At 70.9% G+C, this 18,371-nt stretch overlaps 3 protein-coding genes across 4 annotated transcripts; 1 reads left to right on the forward strand and 2 right to left on the reverse strand.

Moving 5' to 3' along the window:
* Positions 1–234: 234 nt before the first annotated feature.
* Positions 235–4,141, reverse strand: CCKBR (cholecystokinin B receptor). Its single transcript, XM_036394638.2, has 5 exons — positions 3,879–4,141; positions 2,756–3,007; positions 1,913–2,168; positions 1,718–1,845; positions 235–1,244 (listed from the first exon to the last, which is right to left on the reverse strand). The coding sequence occupies exons 1-5, from the start codon at positions 4,033–4,035 to the stop codon at positions 727–729; spliced, it is 1,311 nt and encodes a 436-aa protein (XP_036250531.1). The 5' UTR covers positions 4,036–4,141; the 3' UTR covers positions 235–726.
* Positions 4,142–4,598: 457 nt separating this feature from the next.
* CNGA4 (cyclic nucleotide gated channel subunit alpha 4) lies at positions 4,599–7,986 on the reverse strand. Its single transcript, XM_036387341.1, has 5 exons — positions 7,920–7,986; positions 7,408–7,521; positions 7,226–7,332; positions 5,799–6,791; positions 4,599–5,728 (listed from the first exon to the last, which is right to left on the reverse strand). Exons 1-5 carry the CDS (start codon positions 7,967–7,969, stop codon positions 4,599–4,601), a joined length of 2,394 nt encoding a protein of 797 aa, XP_036243234.1. The 5' UTR covers positions 7,970–7,986.
* Positions 7,987–8,974: 988 nt separating this feature from the next.
* FHIP1B (FHF complex subunit HOOK interacting protein 1B) lies at positions 8,975–18,146 on the forward strand. 2 transcript variants are annotated; one of them, XM_036390081.2, is made up of 14 exons: positions 8,975–9,037; positions 9,402–9,443; positions 10,996–11,257; positions 11,334–11,582; positions 11,994–12,380; positions 13,108–13,266; positions 13,347–13,433; positions 13,555–13,722; positions 13,894–13,973; positions 14,168–14,340; positions 15,040–15,981; positions 16,051–16,229; positions 16,498–16,660; positions 17,584–18,146. In XM_036390081.2, the coding sequence occupies exons 3-14, from the start codon at positions 11,120–11,122 to the stop codon at positions 17,853–17,855; spliced, it is 2,997 nt and encodes a 998-aa protein (XP_036245974.1). In that variant the 5' UTR covers positions 8,975–9,037; positions 9,402–9,443; positions 10,996–11,119; the 3' UTR covers positions 17,856–18,146. The 2 variants fall into 2 exon arrangements, with proteins under 2 accessions (XP_036245974.1, XP_036245983.1); XM_036390090.2 differs by lacking the exon at positions 17,584–18,146 and adding an exon at positions 17,476–17,577.
* The last annotated feature ends 225 nt before the right edge of the window (positions 18,147–18,371 follow it).

Below are 18,371 nucleotides of genomic sequence, written 5' to 3' on the forward strand. Positions count from 1 at the left end.
CCCCCCGCTCCGGGGCGGCACTGGGTGCACCGGGCCCGGGCGTCCCATCCCCAGCTGCCGCCGGGCTCAGCAGTTCCCGCAGCGGAGGGTCCCAGCCCGCAGCCCCCGAGCCTCGCGCGGTGCCGACCCCCCCGTCCCGCCCGGTTCTGCCCCGCGGTGCTGACCCCCCGTCCCGCCCGGTTCTGCCCCGCGGAGGCTCCGTGCCGGCGGGCAGGAGCGCTGGGAGCAGCGGCGCAGGTGGGCACGGGGTCAGTTTATTGTGGCCGTAGCCGGGGAGCAGCGCGGAGAGACCCCGGGCTGAGCTGGGCTGTGTGCCTCGCCCTCCCTGAGCCTCCCCCTGCCCGGCCCCGGGGCTCCTCCCGCTCGCCCCTCGCCCCCACCCCGCCGGGGCTCGGGGCCGCTGGGATGGAGCGGGGGGTGCCGGGCAAGCGTGTCCCGGGAGCGCGGGCGGGCGGCTGGGGGTGCAGCGGAGCGGGGCACGGAGGTGCCGGCAGGGCAGGGGTTCATGCTCGGGGTGTCCTGGTGGGGATGTCCAGCTCGGGGGGGGGCGGGGGGGGGCAGGCACTGGTGTTAGGGTCCCTAAGGGGGGCTAGCTCGGGGGTCCCAGGCTGCTGAGGATGCTGTAGCTGAGCTTGGGGAGAGAGGGGTTGGCCGTGGGGGTCCCGCTCTCGGGGGGCCCAGGCACCGGTGTTGGGGGGCTCGGGGGGTTCCAGCTCGGGGGGCGGCTCAGGGGGGTCCCAGGCTGCTGACGGTGGTGTAGCTGAACTTGGAGAGCGAGGCGCTGGCCATGGGCGGCTCGTCCTCGGGCGGGCGGCGGGGGCAGGCGCGGCGGCAGCCCCAGCCCGCGCAGGTGGCCCCGAAGGCCTTTCGGAAGCGGCGGTTCATGAAGCAGTAGATGAGGGGGTTGGCGCAGGCCGAGGTGTAGGACAGCAGGTGGATGAAGGCGATGGGCGTGCCCGAGAGCGCCCGCTGCGCTGCCCGCGGGGAGAAGGCGCGCCAGGTGTTGGCGGCGAAGATGGGCAGCCAGCAGAGGAAGAACATGGCTACGATGACCACCAGCATGCGGATCACCCGCCGCTTGGCCGCCAGCTGCGCCCCTGAGCTGTTGATGCGGGCCCGGTCCTGCTGCGCGGCCGCCCCCAGCGCCCGCAGCTCCAGCGCCGCGCCCGGCCGGGACAGCTGCAGGTAGCAGCCGTCACCCTCGTCGCAGCTGGGCGCTGGGTCCCCCCTGGTGCCACGCTGGGCTGTGGAGCGAGGAGGCATGGTCATGGTCATGGCACTGCAGGGACACGCTGCACCCCAACACCGCGGGAACGTCCTCCAGGAGGATGGGATGGGGTGCAGGGCACATGGAAATGGCCATGGCACCACAGGGACACGCTGCACCCCAACACTGTGGGAGCATCCTCCAGGGGCAGGGGATGGGTGCAGGGAACATGGAAATGGCCATGGTGCCATGGGGACACGCTGCACCCCGACACTGCCAGGAGCACCCTCCAGGAGCAGGGGATGTGGAAATGGCCGTGGCACCATGGGGACACGCTGCACCCCGAGGCTACCAGGAGGTCCCCGGGAAAGGGGGTGTCCCTGAGGAGCACACTGCTGTGGGAGCAGGGGTGAGGGCTCAGCCCTGCTTCTGCTGCTGGGGTGGGCACTCTGCCCACACAGGAGCCACACCAAGTGTCACCCGCAGTGTCACTCCCGCCCCATCCCTCACCTGCCACGTCCCTCTTGACGTCCAGTTCGAAGCGGATGCCCCGGTAGAGCTCGCGGGAGATGAGCCCGTACGCCACCGTCATCACCACGCCCGGGATGAAGAACAGCACGAGGAGCAGCAGCACGTACCTGGGACAGGTGGCCTGGTCACCCGGTGTCCCCTCAGGCCCCGAACCCCCTGGGTGCCCGGACTCACCAGAGCTGCCGGACGCGCTCGCTGGGCCAGTGGTGTGTGCACTGTGCGGGCGGCGGGCGCGGCGCGGCGGGCCGGGTGCTGCTGTACACGGCGTAGGGCAGCATCAGCAGCGCCGCCAGCGCCCAGGTGCCCGCGATGACGCGGCACGCGTGGGACCGCGTCTGCCAGGCGCGGGACTGCAGCGGGTTGCAGATGGCACTGTAGCGCTCGATGGCGATGGCCACCAGGCTGAAGGTGGACACGGCCACCGAGACCCCTGCGGGCAGCAGGGAGTGTCGGCGGGCACGGTGTGATCCTGCAGGCCCCCAGCTCCTCCCGGAGCCCCCCTGTGCTGCGCTCCGTGCGCCCAGGGGTGGGGATAACCTCCAGGTATCCACGGGGTAGGGACGAGCCCCCTCCCTGCGCCCCCCGTACCGACAAGGCAGGGATGAGGCCCCCTTGCCGTGCCCCACCTCACCCAGGAGAGGGGACAAGGCCCTGTGTGCCCCACCCAGGACAGGGGACAAACCCCCGTGTGCCCCACCCCACTCAGGAGAGGGGACAAGGCCCCGTGTGTCTCACCCAGGAGAGGGGACAAGCCCCCACTGTGCCCCACCCAGGAGAAGGGACAAGCCCTGTGTGCCCCACCCAGGAGAGGGGACAAGCCCTGTGTGCCCCACCCAGGAGAGGGGACAAGCCCCCACTGTGCCCCACCCCACCCAGGAGAGGGGACAAGACCCCGTGTACCCCACCCAGGAGAGGGGAGAAGCCCTGTGTGCCCCACCCCACCCATGAGAGGGGACGAGCCCCCCCTGTGCCCCACCCAGGAGAGGGGACAAGCCCCTGCCGCGTGTCCCACCCTACCCATGAGGTAGGCCACGAGCTTGCAGACGACGTCGCCGAAGATGAAGGCGCCCATGAGGCCGGGCAGCAGGGTGAAGGGCATGCAGCACAGCGCGAGCAGCAGGTCGCTCAGGGCCAGGGACAGCAGGAAGCAGTTGGTGACGGTGCGCAGCCGCCGGTTCAGCGCCAGCACGGCCACCACCAGCGCGTTGCCCCCGACGCTCAGCACGAAGATCAGCACGTAGAGCACCACGCGCACCGCCACGTCCAGCTCTGCGGGCATGGCGCTGCGCTGGCACCCCGGGGCACCCCGAGGGCAGCCCGGTGGCACCCTAGAGGGCACTGTGAAAGCACTCCCGAGGCCACCACACAGACACCCCCATGGCACCCCGAGGGCAGCCTGGTGGCCCCCCAGACACGCTGTGAGGGCACCCCAAAGGCGCCCCCGCACAGGCCCGGGCACCGGGACACCGGGGCTCCGGCGTGGGCACGGTGGACACCCACCAGATGAGTGCGTCGTTTCCCCCCGTGTGGCAGCCGCTGGCATTCGGGGTGAACCCCCCGCCCCTCGGACCAGTTCCCTGAGCCTGAGGGACCCTCATCCAGGTGGGTGCCCCCATCCTGCCCACCCTCCGCCTCGGTGCTGAGCGCGGGGACCGGGCACGTCCTGCCCGGAGAGCGGAGTGACACCGGAGCAGGGGTCCCAGCTGGGGCTGGGCTGGGGTCGTCCCAGTCGAGGGTCCAGCTGGAGGTCCCGGCCCCGGCAATGGGGCAGGGGTGCGGGACGGGCGCTGGCTGTGTCCGTGGCGTCCCTGTCGGAGTCCTCTCCGCCCTCCCGCTGCCACCGGCACAGCCCGGCGTGTTCCCTCCGGCAGCGCCGAGATCCGCATCGGAACCGCTGGGCAGCGCCGGGGCCACCGAGCCCGCGGGGATCGGGACGATGGTGCCGGCTGAGGAGGGGCACGGCGGGGACGGGGCGGCACCGCTCGGGGGCCGGGGGAACGGGAGCGGCGGGCACCGGGGCGGCACGGCGGGACGGAGCGGGATTGTACCGGCGTGCCGGGGAGCGCAGGGCCGGGCACGAACGGGGGAGGGGGTCCCTTCCCGGGTCCATCCCGCTCCTTCCCTCTGCACCCGCTCTCACCTCTGGGCGCCGGGGGCCCGCGGAGGCCCCTGCGGAGGAGGTCGCAGACCGAGCCGTTGGTCCCGTTGCCGGTGCCGGTGCCGGGTCCGTTCCCGGTGCCGTTCCCGGAGCGGCAGAGCATCTCCTGCAGCGACTCGTTGAGGGGCCGGGGGTCCATGGCGGGGACCCCCCCGCCTCCCCCCGCCCCTCCTCCGGCAGGAGGCACCGGGAAGGAGCAGGCACCGGGAGGCTCCGGGAGGGACGAGGCTCCGATCCGCTCGGAGCCGCCGGTGGATAAGCGGGGGCGGCGCCCGGCGCGGGGCGGGCCGGGGGCGGGGGGCGGTGGCGGCGGCGGGGGGAGCCCGGGGGGCGCGGGGGAGGCGGGAACAGGGGGAGCCCGGGACGGGGGGGACGGGCGGGGCCATGGAGAGCACCGGGAGCGGGGCTCGGGGGGTACCGGGCTGCGGCCGAGTCCCGGGCGGGTCGGGCAGCTTGGGGGGCTCGCAGGGAGCGCTCCTGAGGCACCGGGCGACGGCCGCCACCGCGGGGTCTGTCACCGCGTCCCTGCGGCTGCCCCGGGACGGCCCGGCCCGGCCGGAGGTCCCAAGCTGCTCACGGCCCCGAAACTCCGTGACCCTGACCCGTCCCCATCCCGGCTCCTTCCTCTCCCGGTGCCGCAGCAGCAGCTGTCGGTGTCACCCACAACAGTGGTCGCTGCTGTGTCCCCCCTCCAGTCACCCCTCAGTCCCGCGGCACCCCCGCCCCTCGTGGGACCCCCTGAGCTCCGGGGACATCGTGTGCCCCTGTGGATCTCTGTGCCCCGGAGGGACCCCGTGCCCCGGGCAGAGCCTGCGCCCTGCCGGCACCGTACATGCCACTGGGGCCTCGTGTCCCAATCCGCCTCCGTGCCCGGGGCGGCCCCTGTGCCCTGAGGGGACCCTCTGCCATGGGGATGCCATGTGCCCTGAGGGGAGCCTGTGCCATGGGGCCATACATGCCACGGGGACCTCGTGCCCCAATGCGACCCCATGCTCTGAGTGGCCCCTGCACCGTGGGGCTACCGTGTGCTTTGGGAGGACCTGGCATGTCACTGGGACCCTGTGCTCCATGGGGACTGTGTGCCCTGTGGGGACCCTGTGCCTTGGAGGGGCCCTGCACCCCAATGCGACCCCGTCCTTCTGCGGAGCCTGGGGCACCCTGCACCTCGGAGGGACCCTGTGCCCGGGAGGTACCGTGTGCCCTGAGAACAGCCTGTGCCTCGATTGAACCCTGCACTCTGGGGGGGCTCTGTCCGCCGGTAGGACCCTGTGGGCCGGCAGGCTGCTGTGCTGAGGCCGTTCCTGCTGCTCTGTCTGCCCGCACGGCTCCGTCCCGCCCCGCCCTGTCCCGCCCCTCTCCATCCCGCACCGCCCTGTCCCGCACGGCTCCGTCCCGCCCCGCTCCATCCCGTACCGCCCTGTCCCGCACGGCTCCGTCCCGCCCCGCTCCATCCCGTACCGCCCTGTCCCGCACGGCTCCGTCCCGCAGCTGCAGGCGTCCCTCGAGGCGCCGGACGCGCAGGGCCATGCGCAGGGCACTGGCCTCCAGCTGTGCCAGCAGCCGCGCTGCCCGCGTCTGGAGCCCCTCCAGGGCCGCCTCCAGCCCCCGCAGACGCCGCTCCGCCTCGGCCTCGGCCGCCAGCGCCGCCGCCTCAGCCCCGGTGTCCAGCTGGCCCATGCGGAGCAGCAGCTCCCGGCCCTTGGCCTCCATGGCAGCGCGGGCGCTGGGGAACTCGGCCAGCACCTCCGCCAGGTCCTCCTTGCCCAGGCAGAACAGGTCCGAGTAGCCGATGCTCAGGATGTTGGCCGTGCGCCGGTTCCCGGCCATGTTGCCTGCGGGGCGGGGGCCGTGAGCCCGAGGGGAGCGCGGGGCAGCAGCATCGGGGCGCGGTGCGGAGCTCACCCTTGATGTTGATGAGGCTGATCTCGCCGAAGTAGAGCCCCTCTCCCAGCACGGCCAGCTGCGTGACGCCGTCCGCCGCCAGCACGGCCAGGCGGCCCTCGCGGATGAAGTACATCTCTCGGCCCACGTCCCCGCGCCGGCACACGAACTCGCCGGGCCCGAACACCTGCGGCCGCAGGCGCAGCACCAGCTGCCGCAGCACGCCGCGCTCCCAGCCGCGGAACAGCCCCACACGCTGCAGGGCCGCCAGGTGCACGCTGGCCGCCACCTCGGCGCGCAGCCCCCGCGGCAGGTGCTGCAGGACCCGCCACTCGGCCGGCAGCTTGCGCTGCGCCCGCAGGTGCTGGTGCCAGCGCGCCACCCGCGCCGCCAGCCGCCCGCCCGCGCCCCGCGCCCGCAGGTACCGCCGCACCGGGCCCCCCTCGGGGTACAAGGCGCTGGCGGCCGAGCTGAGGTTGACGATGACGGTGCTGATGCTGCCGGTGATGGTGGCGAAGCCCAGCACGGCCAGGAGGAAGCCGGCGGTGAGGAAGAGGAGCTCTTCCTCGCGCTGTGCGGCCGGCGTGTCACCCACCATGGCCAGCACCAGCGTGGAGATGTAGAAGCTGTGCAGGTAGCGGCGCAGCAGCCGGGGGAAGCTGGGGCACACCCAGGGGTCGGTGCCCAGCCCCAGGCGTGCCGACAGCGCGAAGTAGAGGCAGGCGTGCCAGTGGATGCCCAGCAGGAGGTACAGCATCAGCTTGGCCATGCGGAAGGCGTTGGGCCATCCCGTGCGCGTCTCGCACCGGTCGAAGGCCTCAAAGAGCCGTGGCACCCGCAGGCAGCGGTTGGCACGTGCCGCTGGCACCCCCGGGACCCTCGGGACCCCCGGGAGCAGACACAGCAGCTCGGTGGGCAGCACGGCCACCACGTCCCAGGGGAAGCTCCAGGAGCCCAGATAGCGCCGCCGCGTCCGCCTGGCATCCCGCACCAGGATCCCGTCCTCCAGGAAACCTGGGTGGGCAGCCAGGGCAGCCGTGGCACCCCCGGCACCCAGCGCTGCAGGGACAGGGGCTGCTCCCCGTGATGGCAGTGGGGACCACGCAGGCGCCCAGCCTGGGGCACAGGGAGGCACAGGAACCCTGGGTGGGCACCCTGGGGGAGGTCACTGGCAGCTCCCTGGGCTGCCATGGGGCTGAGGGGCAGAGGGGTGGCTGTGAGACTCAAGACCACCCACCCAGACATCCTCTGTGTGGGGCTGGGTGGTGGCTGTAGCAGGTGGGAGTGCACATGTACACACCTGCACATGTGTGTGTGTGTGTGTGTGTGTGTGTGTGTACACCTGTGTGTCTGTGTGTACGTACCTGTGTCTCTGTGTCTGTGCACACACCTGTACCTGTGTGTGTGTCCATGTGTACCTGTGTGTCCGTGTGTCTGCGTGTCCGTACCTGTGTGGAGGTGCACGATGATGTCCAGCAGGTACAGTGCGTCGCTGAGCCCGTCCAGGGCCTGCCACAGCCCTGCGTGTGCCTCCTGCACCTCAGGGAAGCAGCACCTGGGGTACGAGTGGGGCATCACTGGGACGGGGCCAGGACACCCCAACCCCAACCCCAACCCCACTGCCTGGCACCTGAGGATGAGGACGACCCAGTTGTAAAGGATGGGCAGCACCATGAGGCTGATCCATTGGTAGTGCCAGTCCCCGGCGGGGTCCAGGGTCCAGGTCCGGGGGGTGGCAGTGTGGCTGGGGGCACAGAGGGGGGATTGGGGGTCGCTCTGTCCCCATTTGGGGTCCAGGTCCAGTCAGGGGGGTGGCAGTGTGGCTGGGGGCACAGAGGGGGGATTGGGGGTCACTCTGTCCCCATTTGGGGTCCAGGTCCAGTCAGGGGGGTGGCAGTGTGGCTGGGGGCACAGGGGGACCGGCGGTCACTCTGTCCCCATTTGGGGTCTAGTTCTGGGGGGTGGCTGGGGGCACAGGGGGACTGGGGTCACTCCGTGCCCATTTGGGGTCCCTCTGCCCGTGCTCAGCCCGGCTGCCAGTGGCTCTAAGGCTCAGCCAGCCCCCCCAGCACCGGTGGGACTCAGGGGGTCCCTGTGGCGCCCCTACCCCAAGGCCGCAGGAGGCGGCCGTGCCCCGCTCACCCCGAGGCGCGTCCGGTGCCGGTGCAGGTGCCAGCCCGGGCTGCGGCCATGGCTCCGGCGGTGCTGCCAGGCTGGAGCCCGGCCCAGCGGCAGGACAGGACGGAGCCGAAGGTCCCGGTGGGGTCCTTCACAGCGGGGATCCCGTGCGTCCCGGTGGCCGGGGGTCCTGCACACCTGCCGGGTGCTGCCGCCTGCCCCGGTGCCGGGCGCGGCTCCTCCAGGGGACGCAGCCCCGCGGCTCCTGCGACACCGGGCGTGTCCTAGCAACGAGGGGTCCCCAGGGCACCCGCTGGCCCCGGGGACACGTGGGCGGAGCAGCTACCGTGCCAGCTCCGCCGGGCACGCTGGGGCACGGAGCCGTGGCCAGGTGTGCGGGGCCCAGGTTAGCTCCGGGAACAACAGCCGGTGCCAGGCAGCGCCCGGTGCAGAGGCGGCGGCGGCTCCCGGCACCTGGCACAGGGCTGCCTGGCACAGGAGTGCCCGATGCAAGGTTATCTGGCACAGGGGTGCCCAGGGCCAGGGAGGGCCCGTTTCTGGGGTGCCCGCGAGAGGGGTTCCGGGGGTCCCGGTACCAGGGTGCCCAATTCCGAGCAGTGCTCAGTTCCGGGAGCAGCGTGCAGGGGTTATCCGGTGCAGGGTTACCCGGTACCGGGGTGCCCAGTTACGGGGGTCCCAGTACAGGGGTGGCTGGGCAGCGCGGTGCCCGGTTCCGAGTGGTGCCCGTGCTGGGGCTCTGGGTGCCGAGAGTCCCGGCAGCTCGGTACCCGGTTACTGCTGCCCGGCTGGGAGGGCTTCCTGGTTTCTGGGGATGCCCCGCTCCGGGGGTGCTTGTACAGGATACCCGGTGCCGGCGTGTCCGGTACCGCCTGTCCCTGATCCCGGATCCCGGTTCCCGGTTCCCGAGTCCCACGCGCCCCGGCCCCGCCCCACTCACGGCTTAGCCAATGAGAGCTCAGGCTTTCCCGGAGAGAACACGCCCACCGAGGAATGTAGGCGTGTCCCGGCCGTGCCGCGGTAGGCGTGTCCCCGTGCCGCGGTGGGCGTGGCCGCGCGCGCGGTGCGTCGGGCGCGGCGGGAAGATGGCGTCGGGAGCGCGGGGCCCGTGGCGGGGGCGGGCGGTGAGCGGCGGCGCCGGGCGGACCGCGAGCGGCCGGGGGGCGCCGGAGCACCGGCAATGGGGACACGGCGAGCGGGGACAGCGGGAGCGGGGGGAGCGGGGAGCGGGGCGGGCCTCGGGGAAGGTCCAGCCGCCCTTGTGCCGCGGTGCCGGGGTGCCCGGGCCGCCGCCCGCCCTTGGCCGCGCGGGACCGGAGGGACCGGCCCGGCCCGGGCGGTGTCGAGGGCGAGGGGCCGCGGCGGGGACGGGTCCGAGCGGGCCGCAGTGCCCAGGGGCGAGGGGCCCCGTCCCACGCAGGCCCGCGGGGTCCCGGGGGGTCCCGGGGGTCCCGGCCCCGCGCCCGACGCCTCCTGTGCCCTCCCCAGGTGCGGCGCTGACGGGACGGGACCGCCGCGACCTTGACCCAGGTAGGCGGCCCGGCCCCGCGGCATGCAGGGGCCCCGGCTACGCGTGACCCCGGAGCCCGAGGGCGTCCCGGTACCGGTGCTCCACGGCTCCGGGGCTGAGGATGCCCAAATGAGCAGCGCCTTCCGCGGGCTGCGGGACCGCGGCCCCGGGCTGTGACAGCCCTCGCCTCACCCGGACCACCGGCGCCTACCGACGGCCGCCCTGGCGGCCCCTCGGTGACCCTCGCACGGTGCTTCGGTTCCCGGGTGCACCGGAGGGGCCGGGGCTCATCACCCACAACCTCCTGGCACTGGGAGCCATCCTCTGCCCATGGTGGCTGTGCCCCGGTGGCCCTGTCCCTGCCCTGGTGGCACCTGGTGTCCCTGTGCCCTCGGTGTCCTGCCTGCAGTGTCCCTTTCCCTGGTCTGGTGGCACCTGATCACCCCCAGTGCTCTCGGTACTTGCTCCCTGGGCAGGTGCTCTCCCATTCAGCCCATCCTGGTGACACTGGGGTGACACTGAGGTGACACTGGGGTGATGCCGTGGCCCTCTGCTGTGCCCCAGTGGCTGGGTGCTTTGGCATGTGACAGGCACAGCCAGGCTGGGGTGAGGGGCACTGGTACCAGGACAGAAGTGGTGGCAGCTGGTGTCCTGTCCCACCAGCATAGCCCTGGCCGTGTGTCACACGGGTCCCTGCACAGGGACACCCCAGTGTGCCACACTGTGGTCTTTGCCTCCGTGTTCCTGCAGGGCCGCAGTGCTGGTGGCAGGGCTGGCACTGCCCTGGCATTCAGTGGCTCTAACTTTAGCAGCCACACGAGCGCTGGCTGTGGGTGGGACGGGCTGAGCTGGGTATAAATAGACAGGCCCTGCCTGTGCTGTGTCCCACTGCCCCAGCTTCAGCCACTTTCCCTTCCTGCCCCTGTGGTTTGAGGTGTCTTAATGGCTCTTTCACTTCCCCAAACACCATGTAAGGGCTGTGGCACTGGCTCTCAAAGCCACTGCCCTCCCCACGAGCTGGTGGGGAAGTGGGGGGCCCCTGTGGTGTCTTTGTGGTGTCTCTCTGCTCTGGGCAGAGAGCAGTGCTGTGGCTCTGGGCCTTGGTGCTCAGTGCTGTGCGGGTGCCTGCGGTGGCAGTGCTGGTGCTAGGGCACGGGGCACTATAAATATCCTGGCAGTGCTGTCGTGGGTGCTGCTGAGCATAGGGGGGGCAGCCGTCCCAGCTGTCCTGTGTCCCTGTGGCTGCTGGGCACGCCCCACACCCATGCTAGGCCAGTTCCTAGTTTAAAGTCCAGTCCTGGGTGTGAGCAGGGCTGGGATCCAGAGTCCTCCAGTCACCACTGCTCCGGCATGCTTGCCCAGCCCAGTTCCCGCTGCTGTCTCTCCTGCCTGCCTTTTCCTCTTGATTGCCTTCCTTTCCTCCTGACTTTCTTCCTTCCTGGCTTCCCTCCTCTTCCCCTTTCTGCCTCCCTCCCTGCTGCTGGCCGTGAGGTTGGGCTGGGTGAGGTTGGGCTGGGTGAGGTTGGGCTGGGTGAGATTGGGCCGGGCCCTCTGATGCCCATGTCCCTGCAGCTCGCTGGCAGCAGCATGGAGAGAGGACCCTGGCCCCCCGCCCGCTGCCCTGTGCCCCCGCGGTGGTGCCAGGCCGTGTCCAGCCCGGCTGGGGTGCCCCGGTGCCGTGCGTGACCCCGTGCCCATGGAGAGGATGAGCTGGCTGAGCAAGCTGACCCCACGGGCGGGCGGGCAGCGAGCCCCCCGCAGCGCCAGCCTGCAGCCCCCCGTCACCGCCGACCCCGAGACCTGCCTCATGGTCTTCAAGAACCACTGGGCACAGGTGAGCGGGGCTGGAGGTGGCGAGGCTCCCCCGGCCCTGCAGCCCCCAGGGCCCACTGCCAGCCCCCCTCCCACAGGTGCTGCGGATCCTGGAGCGGCGCGGGAGCAAACCGGCCCCCGACGACCTCAGCGCTGTCCGCAACAACACCTACCAGATGCTGAACCTGCTGGCTGAGGACCGGCCCTGGGGGGATGGGGACAAGGACAGGTCACAGGGGGACGGGGACATGGCCTGCGGGCCCATCCTGGAGTTTGTGGCTGCTGAGAACCTGCTGGAGCGGCTCCTGTGCTGGCATCTGCAGGGCGACTTCACTGAGGAGAGGAAGGTCTGAGTGAGGGGAGCAGAGGGATCTGCACTGCTGGGGGGTTTGTGGGGAGGTTGGGACAGGCTGGATCCCAAGGGTGAAGGTGCTGGGTTGGGGTTGGGGTTGGGGTTGGGCAGTCCTGGCCCTATCCCGGTGATGCCCTTGACAGAGCCAAGGGTAGGGCACTGTCCCAGGGCAAGTTCAGGTAGGATTGGGGTTGAGACTACCTGAGCCATCCTGAAAACTCCATGATGCTGTAGGCAATTCCTCACGGGAGAAATTCCTTCCAGCCCTGTCACAGATGGCCCAGGGCAGTGCTGGGATCCCCAGCCCAGATGTGGCACCTGGGGCCGTGGCTGAGTGGGCTGGGTTGTGCTGGAGGAGCAGCAGGCCCGGGTGGTCTCTGTACCTTTGGCTGTGTGCTGTGTGCAGGTGGAGCAGCTGAAGCTGTATGAGATGCTGATCAGCCAGGCCCGGCAGCCCCTGCTGCGGCACAAGCCGGTGCTGACGCCGCTGCTGCGCCTGCTGAGCGTGTGCGCCGAGCCCGCCTCGGCCCCGCTGGAGAACAGCCTGGTGCTGCTGCTCAACCAGCTCTGTGTCTCCGTGGCGCGCGAGCCTGCCATCCTGGAGCTCTTCTTCCACAGCCACACGGACCAGGGCCCCGCCAACCTCATCATCTTCTCGCTCCTCATCCCCTTCATCCACCACGAGGGCGCGCGGGGCCAGCAGGCACGGGACGCGCTGCTGCTCATCATGGCCATGTCAGCCAGCAACCGCGCCGTGGCCCAGTCCATCACCGACAACTCCTACTTCTGCCCGGTATGGATCCTCGTGGGGCAGCGTTCTCCTCCTCGGGACAATGTTCTCCTTCCCGGGGCAGCATTCCCCTCCCTGGGGCAGCGTTCACCTCCTTGGGCGGCAGCATTCCTCTCCCTGGGGCAGCGTTCACCTCCTTGGGCAGCGTTCCCCTCCCCAGAGTGATGTCCCCTCCCCAGGACTGTGCTGGGACCCTGCATGGCTGGCTCAGAGTTGGGCCAGCTGGGGCAAGAGCCAGACAGGCCTAGAGGGAGAAGTCCTGCCCTGGCTTGGGGATGGTGGGGGGCAGGGCTGGGGATTATGGGGGGCTTGGGAATGATGGAAGCTGGGCAATGGAGAACTTGCAAATGATAGAGGGCTTGGAGATGATGGGGGGTCTGGGGGTGATGGAAGGTCTGCAAGTGATGAGGGGCTTGGAGGTGACAGAGTAGCCTGGAGATGATGGAGAGCTTGGGGATGATGGGCCCGGGACCAGGGTGCTTGGAGATGATGGGGGGACTTGGTGGTGATGGGAAGCTTGGAGATGGTGGAGTGCCCCGCGCTGGGCTGGGGATGAGGGAGCCACTCCCTGGGGTCAGTGTTGGGCAGGACCCAGCCCAGCTGCCCTGCCTGGAGCGCTGGAGTGGGGCAGGTCTGTGGGGGCAGGTTCCTGGGGTGTGGGGAGGGCTGGCTGGGTGCAGCAGCCAGAGGTGCGAGGGGCTGCGGGGTAGCAGAGTCCATGTGTTCCCAGGTGCTGGCCACGGGCCTGAGCGCCCTGTACTCCTCCCTGCCCCGCAAGATCGAGGTGCGAGGAGACGACTGGCACTTCCTGCGGCGCGAGGACTGGATCGGCGTCTCCTCCCTCGTGCTCTTCATGAACTCACTCGAGTTCTGCAACGCCGTCATCCAGGTGGGGCTAAGGGGCTGCGAGGGGCTGAGAGGGGCTCCCAGCCCCACAGGGCGCTCCCTGACCCCCCTGTGGCTGCTCAGGTCGCCCACCCGCTGGTGCAGAAGCAGTTGGTGGATTACGTCCACAACGGATTCCTTGTGCCCGTCATGGGGCCGGCGCTGCACAAGGTGAGGGGCCCTGGCAGCAGGGGTGGGATGGGGGTCTCCTGCCCGTGCCACTGCCCCTGTGGGTGGCAGGACCCGTGGGGCCTGGCCCTGCGGCTCCCAGCTGCCCGTGCCCCTCCTGCAGACCTCGGTGGAGGAGATGATTGCGAGCACGGCGTACCTGGACCTGTTCCTGCGCAGCGTCAGTGAGACAGCACTGCTGAAAACCTTCCTGCGCTTTGTGCTGCTGCACCGGCATGACAACACCACCATCCTGGACACACTGGTGGGCCGCATCAACAGCAACTCCCGGGTGAGCCCCATGCCCCCACGGCCCCCCAGCATCCCTGTCCTCATCTTTATCCTGTTCCCAGTGTCCCCATCCTTGTCCCATTCCCATCTCCTTCCCCTGTCCTGCCGTGGGGTGGGTGGCACTGCCCCCCGCCCGCTCCGCTGCCCCTCTGACACCCTGCACTGTCCCCAGCTGTGCATGGTGTCCCTGAGCCTCTTCCGGACCCTGCTCAGCCTCAACTGCGAGGATGTGATGCTGCAGCTGGTGCTCAGGTGAGTGGGTGAGGTCACCTGCTGCTGGCCCACTCTGGGGCTCCTCTGGGATGGGCCTGGGGAGTTGTCTCCAGGTGGGCATGCGGATGTGAGGCAGCCACATCGTTTGCCCCACTGTGGAGGGGCTGGGGTCCTGCGGAGGGTCCCTGTCCCCGTGTGTCCCCTGCAGCTGCCCTGTGCCACCCTGCCCGCAGGTACCTGCTGCCCTGCAGCCACGTGATGCTGAGCCAGAAGCGGGCGGTGCGGGACCTGGACATCTACGGGAAGACAGCGGCCAAGTTCCTGTCCCTGATCCCGCGCTGCTGCCGGCCCGAGAGCCCCCCGCCGCCCCGCGACCGGGATGAGGAGCCCCCTTCCCGGGCCAGAGGTATGCCACTCTGGCCCCTCAGAGACCCCCACAGCCTCCCCATGGCCCCTTGGACCCTGTCCTGACACCGAGCCCTCTCCCAGGATCCCTGCAGCCCCTCAGACTCCTTTCCTACCCTGGCTTGGCACTGAGCTGTCCCATGCTGTCCCTGTGGCCCCTTAGACCCCGTCCCCCTCCTGGCTTGATGGGGAGCCCTCTCCTGGGGTCTCCATGGCCACTTGTAACCCACCCCTGCTCCAACTTGTTGATAGTCCTAGCTGTGCCTTCCCTATGGCCCCTTCATTGCCTGCCCATCCGTCCCATTGCTGAGCTCTGCCTTGCTGTCCCCTTGGACCCTGTCCCAGCTCAGCGCTAAGCCCCTGGTGCCGTTCCTGTGGCAACTTGAGCCCCATCCCCACCCCATCCTGCCACAGTCCCCCGTGCCGTGCCATGCCATCCCCACCTACCCGAGCCCTGTCCTGGCACTGGGCTCCCCTGTGCCACCCCTGCAGCCGCTGGGACCCCGTTCCTCCGCCAGCTCAGTGCTGAGCCTTGTGCCACCACCCCCGTGGCACCTGGAATTCCCCCAGCCCCAGCTCGGTGCTGACCCCCGTGCTGACCCCCGGTGCTGACCCTGCTGCTGCTCCCGGTGCTGACCCTGCTGCTGCTCCCGGTGCTGATCCCCGTGCTGACCCTGGTGCTGCCCCGCGTCCCCCGCAGGCCACAGCAGCCCCGGCGCAGACGCCCCCCCGGCCCCGAAGCCCTCCACGCCGTCGCGCCTCTCGTTCTTCATGCGCCAGGCCAGCGCGGCCCCCGCCGAGGCTGCGGCCCCCCGCTCGCCTGGGCCCCCTGCGGGCAGCCCGCCCCGGCCTGGCCCCCGGGACGAGGTGGCCGAGCTGGACAGGAACTACCTGGAGTACCTGCGGGACGCGCGGCACAGCATCGACCGCTGCGCCTGGGCCTGCCGCGTCTGGTCGGCGCCCTACGACGGCGAGGAGCCCCGCGCCCCCGAGCCCGACAGCGCCCCGGGGCGGCCCCCCGGGCCCCCCACCCCACGGACTAAGAAGCGGGGGCTGCCCGAGGAGGGGGCGCGGGAGGCACTGGGCGGGCCCCTCGGGGGCGATGAGCCCCGCGTGGGGGGGCCCGGCCCCGAGCCCCGGGAGGGGGGGACGCTGGTGAACGGGGCGCACGGGGCGGCCGAGCCGGGGCGGCCGGAGGGGGACGTGGCGGTGAAGAAGGTGCGCCGGAGCCCCCAGGGCGAGGGGGAGGGCGGCGGGGGGGCTCCGAACGGGGCCCCTGGGGCGCAGCCGCCCGGCTGGGAGCCTCTGCCCTCGGTGGACTCGCTGCTGGAGGAGCTGTTGGCCCGCGTGCCCGCCGAGGCCCCGGGCACCGGCGTCTCCATCGAGACCTTCACCGAGGAGCTGCGGGAGATCGAGGCTGAGATGCAGAACGGGGGTGTGGGGGGGGCCCCGGCCGCCCCCACGGACCCCCCTGAGCCGCCCCTGTCCCACGAGGAGGAGGAGGCCTTTGCCAGCTTCGCCGCGCTGCCTGAGGGGGACGCGGGCTCCGGGCGGGCGCCGCCGCGGCCCCCGGACCCCCTGGCGCAGGTGGTGGCCAGCCCGCCGCGGGCGGTGGGGCCGCCCCCCAGCCAGCCCTTCACAGGTGAGCACGGGGGCACAGGGAGGGTCCCGGCTCCCCGCGGGGCCCTGCCTGACCCCGCCGTGTCCCCAGGCCCCTTTGTGTCGGTGCTCTTTGGGAAGCTGGAGAACATGCCCCACAACTCGCTGTATGTCAACTTCCTGCTGACCGGGCTGGTGGCCCAGCTGGCCTGCTACCCCCAGCCTCTGCTCCGCTCCTTCCTGCTCAACACCAACATGGTCTTCCAGCCCAGTGTCAAGTCCCTGCTCCAGGTATGGCCCCTGGGGAGCCCCTGCCCTCATGGAGCCATGGGAAAGCATTGGAAAGGGTTTTAACCCTTTTTAACCCCAAGATTGCTGAGTTTGCCCTGTGCTGCCCAGTCCACCCCTGCCCCATGTCCCCCATGGCTGTAACCCCCTCTGGATCCCCTGTTACCGTGGAGCCTCCCCCTTTCCTGTTGGGGTACCCTGTGCTCAAGGGAATGCCCCATCTGATGGGGACCCCTGTTCCTGTGGGGACCCCCGTGCTGTGGTCCTGCAGGTGCTGGGCTCGGTGAAGAACAAGATCGAGAGCTTTGCTGCCACTCAAGAGGATTTCCCAGCGCTGCTCTTCAAGGCCAAGAAGTACCTGATTGCCCGGGGACGGCTGGACTGGGCTGAGGGGCCCGGGGCTGTCCCTGCCCTGCGGCGCACCGACACCCTGGGTGAGGACATGGCCCTGTCTGGGGGGCTGGGGTCTGCCTGGGGGGCTGCGGGTTCTGCAGGCAGCTGGGACTGGCACCTGGGGCTGGGGGCTGCACGCTGTGTTGAACAAGGAGCTGGGGGCTGCCCTGTGCGTTGCCTGGGGTCTGGGGTCTGCACAATGTGTAGTGCAGGGGGTGGGGGCTGCATGGTGACTGGGGTCTGTCAGTGTGTAGTGCAGGGGGTGGGGGCTGTACTGGGGTCTGGGGTCTGTCAGTGTGTTGTGCAGGGGATGGGGGCTGCACGGGGGGCTGGGGTCTGTCAGTGTGTAGTGCAGGGGGTGGGGGCTGCACGGGGGGCTGGGGTCTGTCAGTGTGTAGTGCAGGGGGTGGGGGCTGTACAGGGGTCTGGGGTCTGTCAGTGTGTTGTGCAGGGGGTGGGTGCTGCACGGGGGGCTGGGGGCTGTGCAGCAGGCTGCATTGTGCAAGGGGCTGGCTTTGCATGGTGGGCTGGGGGTTTCTTTGGGAGTCTGGTGTGTGGGTGGGGTGAGGGGTCCATGCAGGGACTGGGGAGGGGGCCTGGGGGTCGTGTGTTGTGTGATAACGAGAGTTGGAGATGGTGTGGGGGAGCTGAGGGCTTCACTGGGGGCTGGGTGCCATCCTGTGTGTGCACAGCCACGAGCTGTCCCTGGGGTCCAGGCTGGGGGCTGCATTGGGGGCTGGGTGCCTGGGCTGGGGGCTGCACTGGGGGCTGTGTGCCTGGGCTGGGGGCTGTGCTGGGTGCTGGGTGTCCCTGTGCGCCCAGCCTGTGTCCCTGACCCCCTGTGCCCCCACCCCAGCCCGCAGTCGGAAGCCGTCCCTGGGGTCCGGGCTGGGTGCCTGGGCTGGGGGCTGTGCTGGGTCTCCCTGTGCCCCCAGCCCGTGTCCCTGACCCCCTGTGTCCCCAGCCCGCAGTCGGAAGCCGTCCCTGGGGGAGCTGCTGCTGCGGCATGCCAACAGCCCGACGCGGGCGCGGCAGGCGGCGCAGCTGGCGCTGCAGGGGCTGCGGGATGGGGGGCTGCACCCCCTGGGACCCCCGGCGCGGCACGGCGAGGCCCTGCGAGTGCGCAACGCCGTCTACTGCGCCGTCATCTTCAGCGAGTTCCTCAAGGAGCTGGCCGCCATCGCCCAGGCCCACGCCGTCACCTCGCCGTTCCTCACCGAGCCCCCCGAGGAGTGAGCCCCCTTTTTAACCCGGACTCGGACCTTTTTAATTTATTGGGGCGGTGCGGGGCGAGGCCAGGCCGCACCTTGGCTGGCCCCGCCGCCGCCGGGGGAGCAGGGCAGGACCCTGGGGGGCCCCCGGGGCTCGCAGGGCGGGGGGCGCGGGGCGGGCTGGCTCTGCCCCCTCGGCCCCGCCGGCCGGCCGCTCTCTATGCAAGCCCCGGGGGCTGGGCTGGGGGGGCTGTGCATGGGGAGGGCTGTGTGTCTGTGCTGTGTAAACCCTTGGCAATAAAGGGTCTGATTGAGGGCAGTGCCTCCCTGTCTGTGCAGCGCTCAGGGTCGGGGGCTGGCCAGGGCTCCCCTGCACGGCCGGGTGACTGCCTGGGACAGCCCGTGCCTGCTTCCCCCTCGGCTCTGGGCGTCTGCGGGGGTCTGTGGGCAGCCACGGGCCCTGGCTGAGGCTGTGACTGCCAGGGACAGCAGGCAGCTCGTGAAGTGTTGCCAGCACTGGTCCTCCAGCTGCCACTGCAGT

This window comes from Molothrus ater, chromosome 2 (genome assembly GCF_012460135.2).
Source record: "Molothrus ater isolate BHLD 08-10-18 breed brown headed cowbird chromosome 2, BPBGC_Mater_1.1, whole genome shotgun sequence".
NCBI lineage: Eukaryota > Metazoa > Chordata > Aves > Passeriformes > Icteridae > Molothrus > Molothrus ater.

Excerpts from the sequence above, each read along its gene's own strand:
- CCKBR (XM_036394638.2), bottom strand. The coding sequence starts at position 4,035 with ATGGACCCCCGGCCCCTCAACGAGTCGCTGCAGGAGATGCTCTGCCGC. Across the intron at positions 3,008-3,878 it reads CGGGCCCCCGGCGCCCAGAG|AGCTGGACGTGGCGGTGCGC; the intron begins GTGAGAGCGGGT and ends CCATGCCCGCAG. Across the intron at positions 1,846-1,912 it reads GAGCGCGTCCGGCAGCTCTG|GTACGTGCTGCTGCTCCTCG; the intron begins GTGAGTCCGGGC and ends CACCTGTCCCAG.
- CNGA4 (XM_036387341.1), bottom strand. The coding sequence starts at position 7,969 with ATGGCCGCAGCCCGGGCTGGCACCTGCACCGGCACCGGACGCGCCTCG. Across the intron at positions 7,333-7,407 it reads TGGGTCGTCCTCATCCTCAG|GTGCTGCTTCCCTGAGGTGC; the intron begins GTGCCAGGCAGT and ends CTCGTACCCCAG. Across the intron at positions 6,792-7,225 it reads CATCGTGCACCTCCACACAG|GTTTCCTGGAGGACGGGATC; the intron begins GTACGGACACGC and ends CTGCCCACCCAG.
- FHIP1B (XM_036390081.2), top strand. The coding sequence starts at position 11,120 with ATGGAGAGGATGAGCTGGCTGAGCAAGCTGACCCCACGGGCGGGCGGG. Across the intron at positions 13,974-14,167 it reads ATGCTGCAGCTGGTGCTCAG|GTACCTGCTGCCCTGCAGCC; the intron begins GTGAGTGGGTGA and ends CCCTGCCCGCAG. Across the intron at positions 16,230-16,497 it reads GTGTCAAGTCCCTGCTCCAG|GTGCTGGGCTCGGTGAAGAA; the intron begins GTATGGCCCCTG and ends GTGGTCCTGCAG.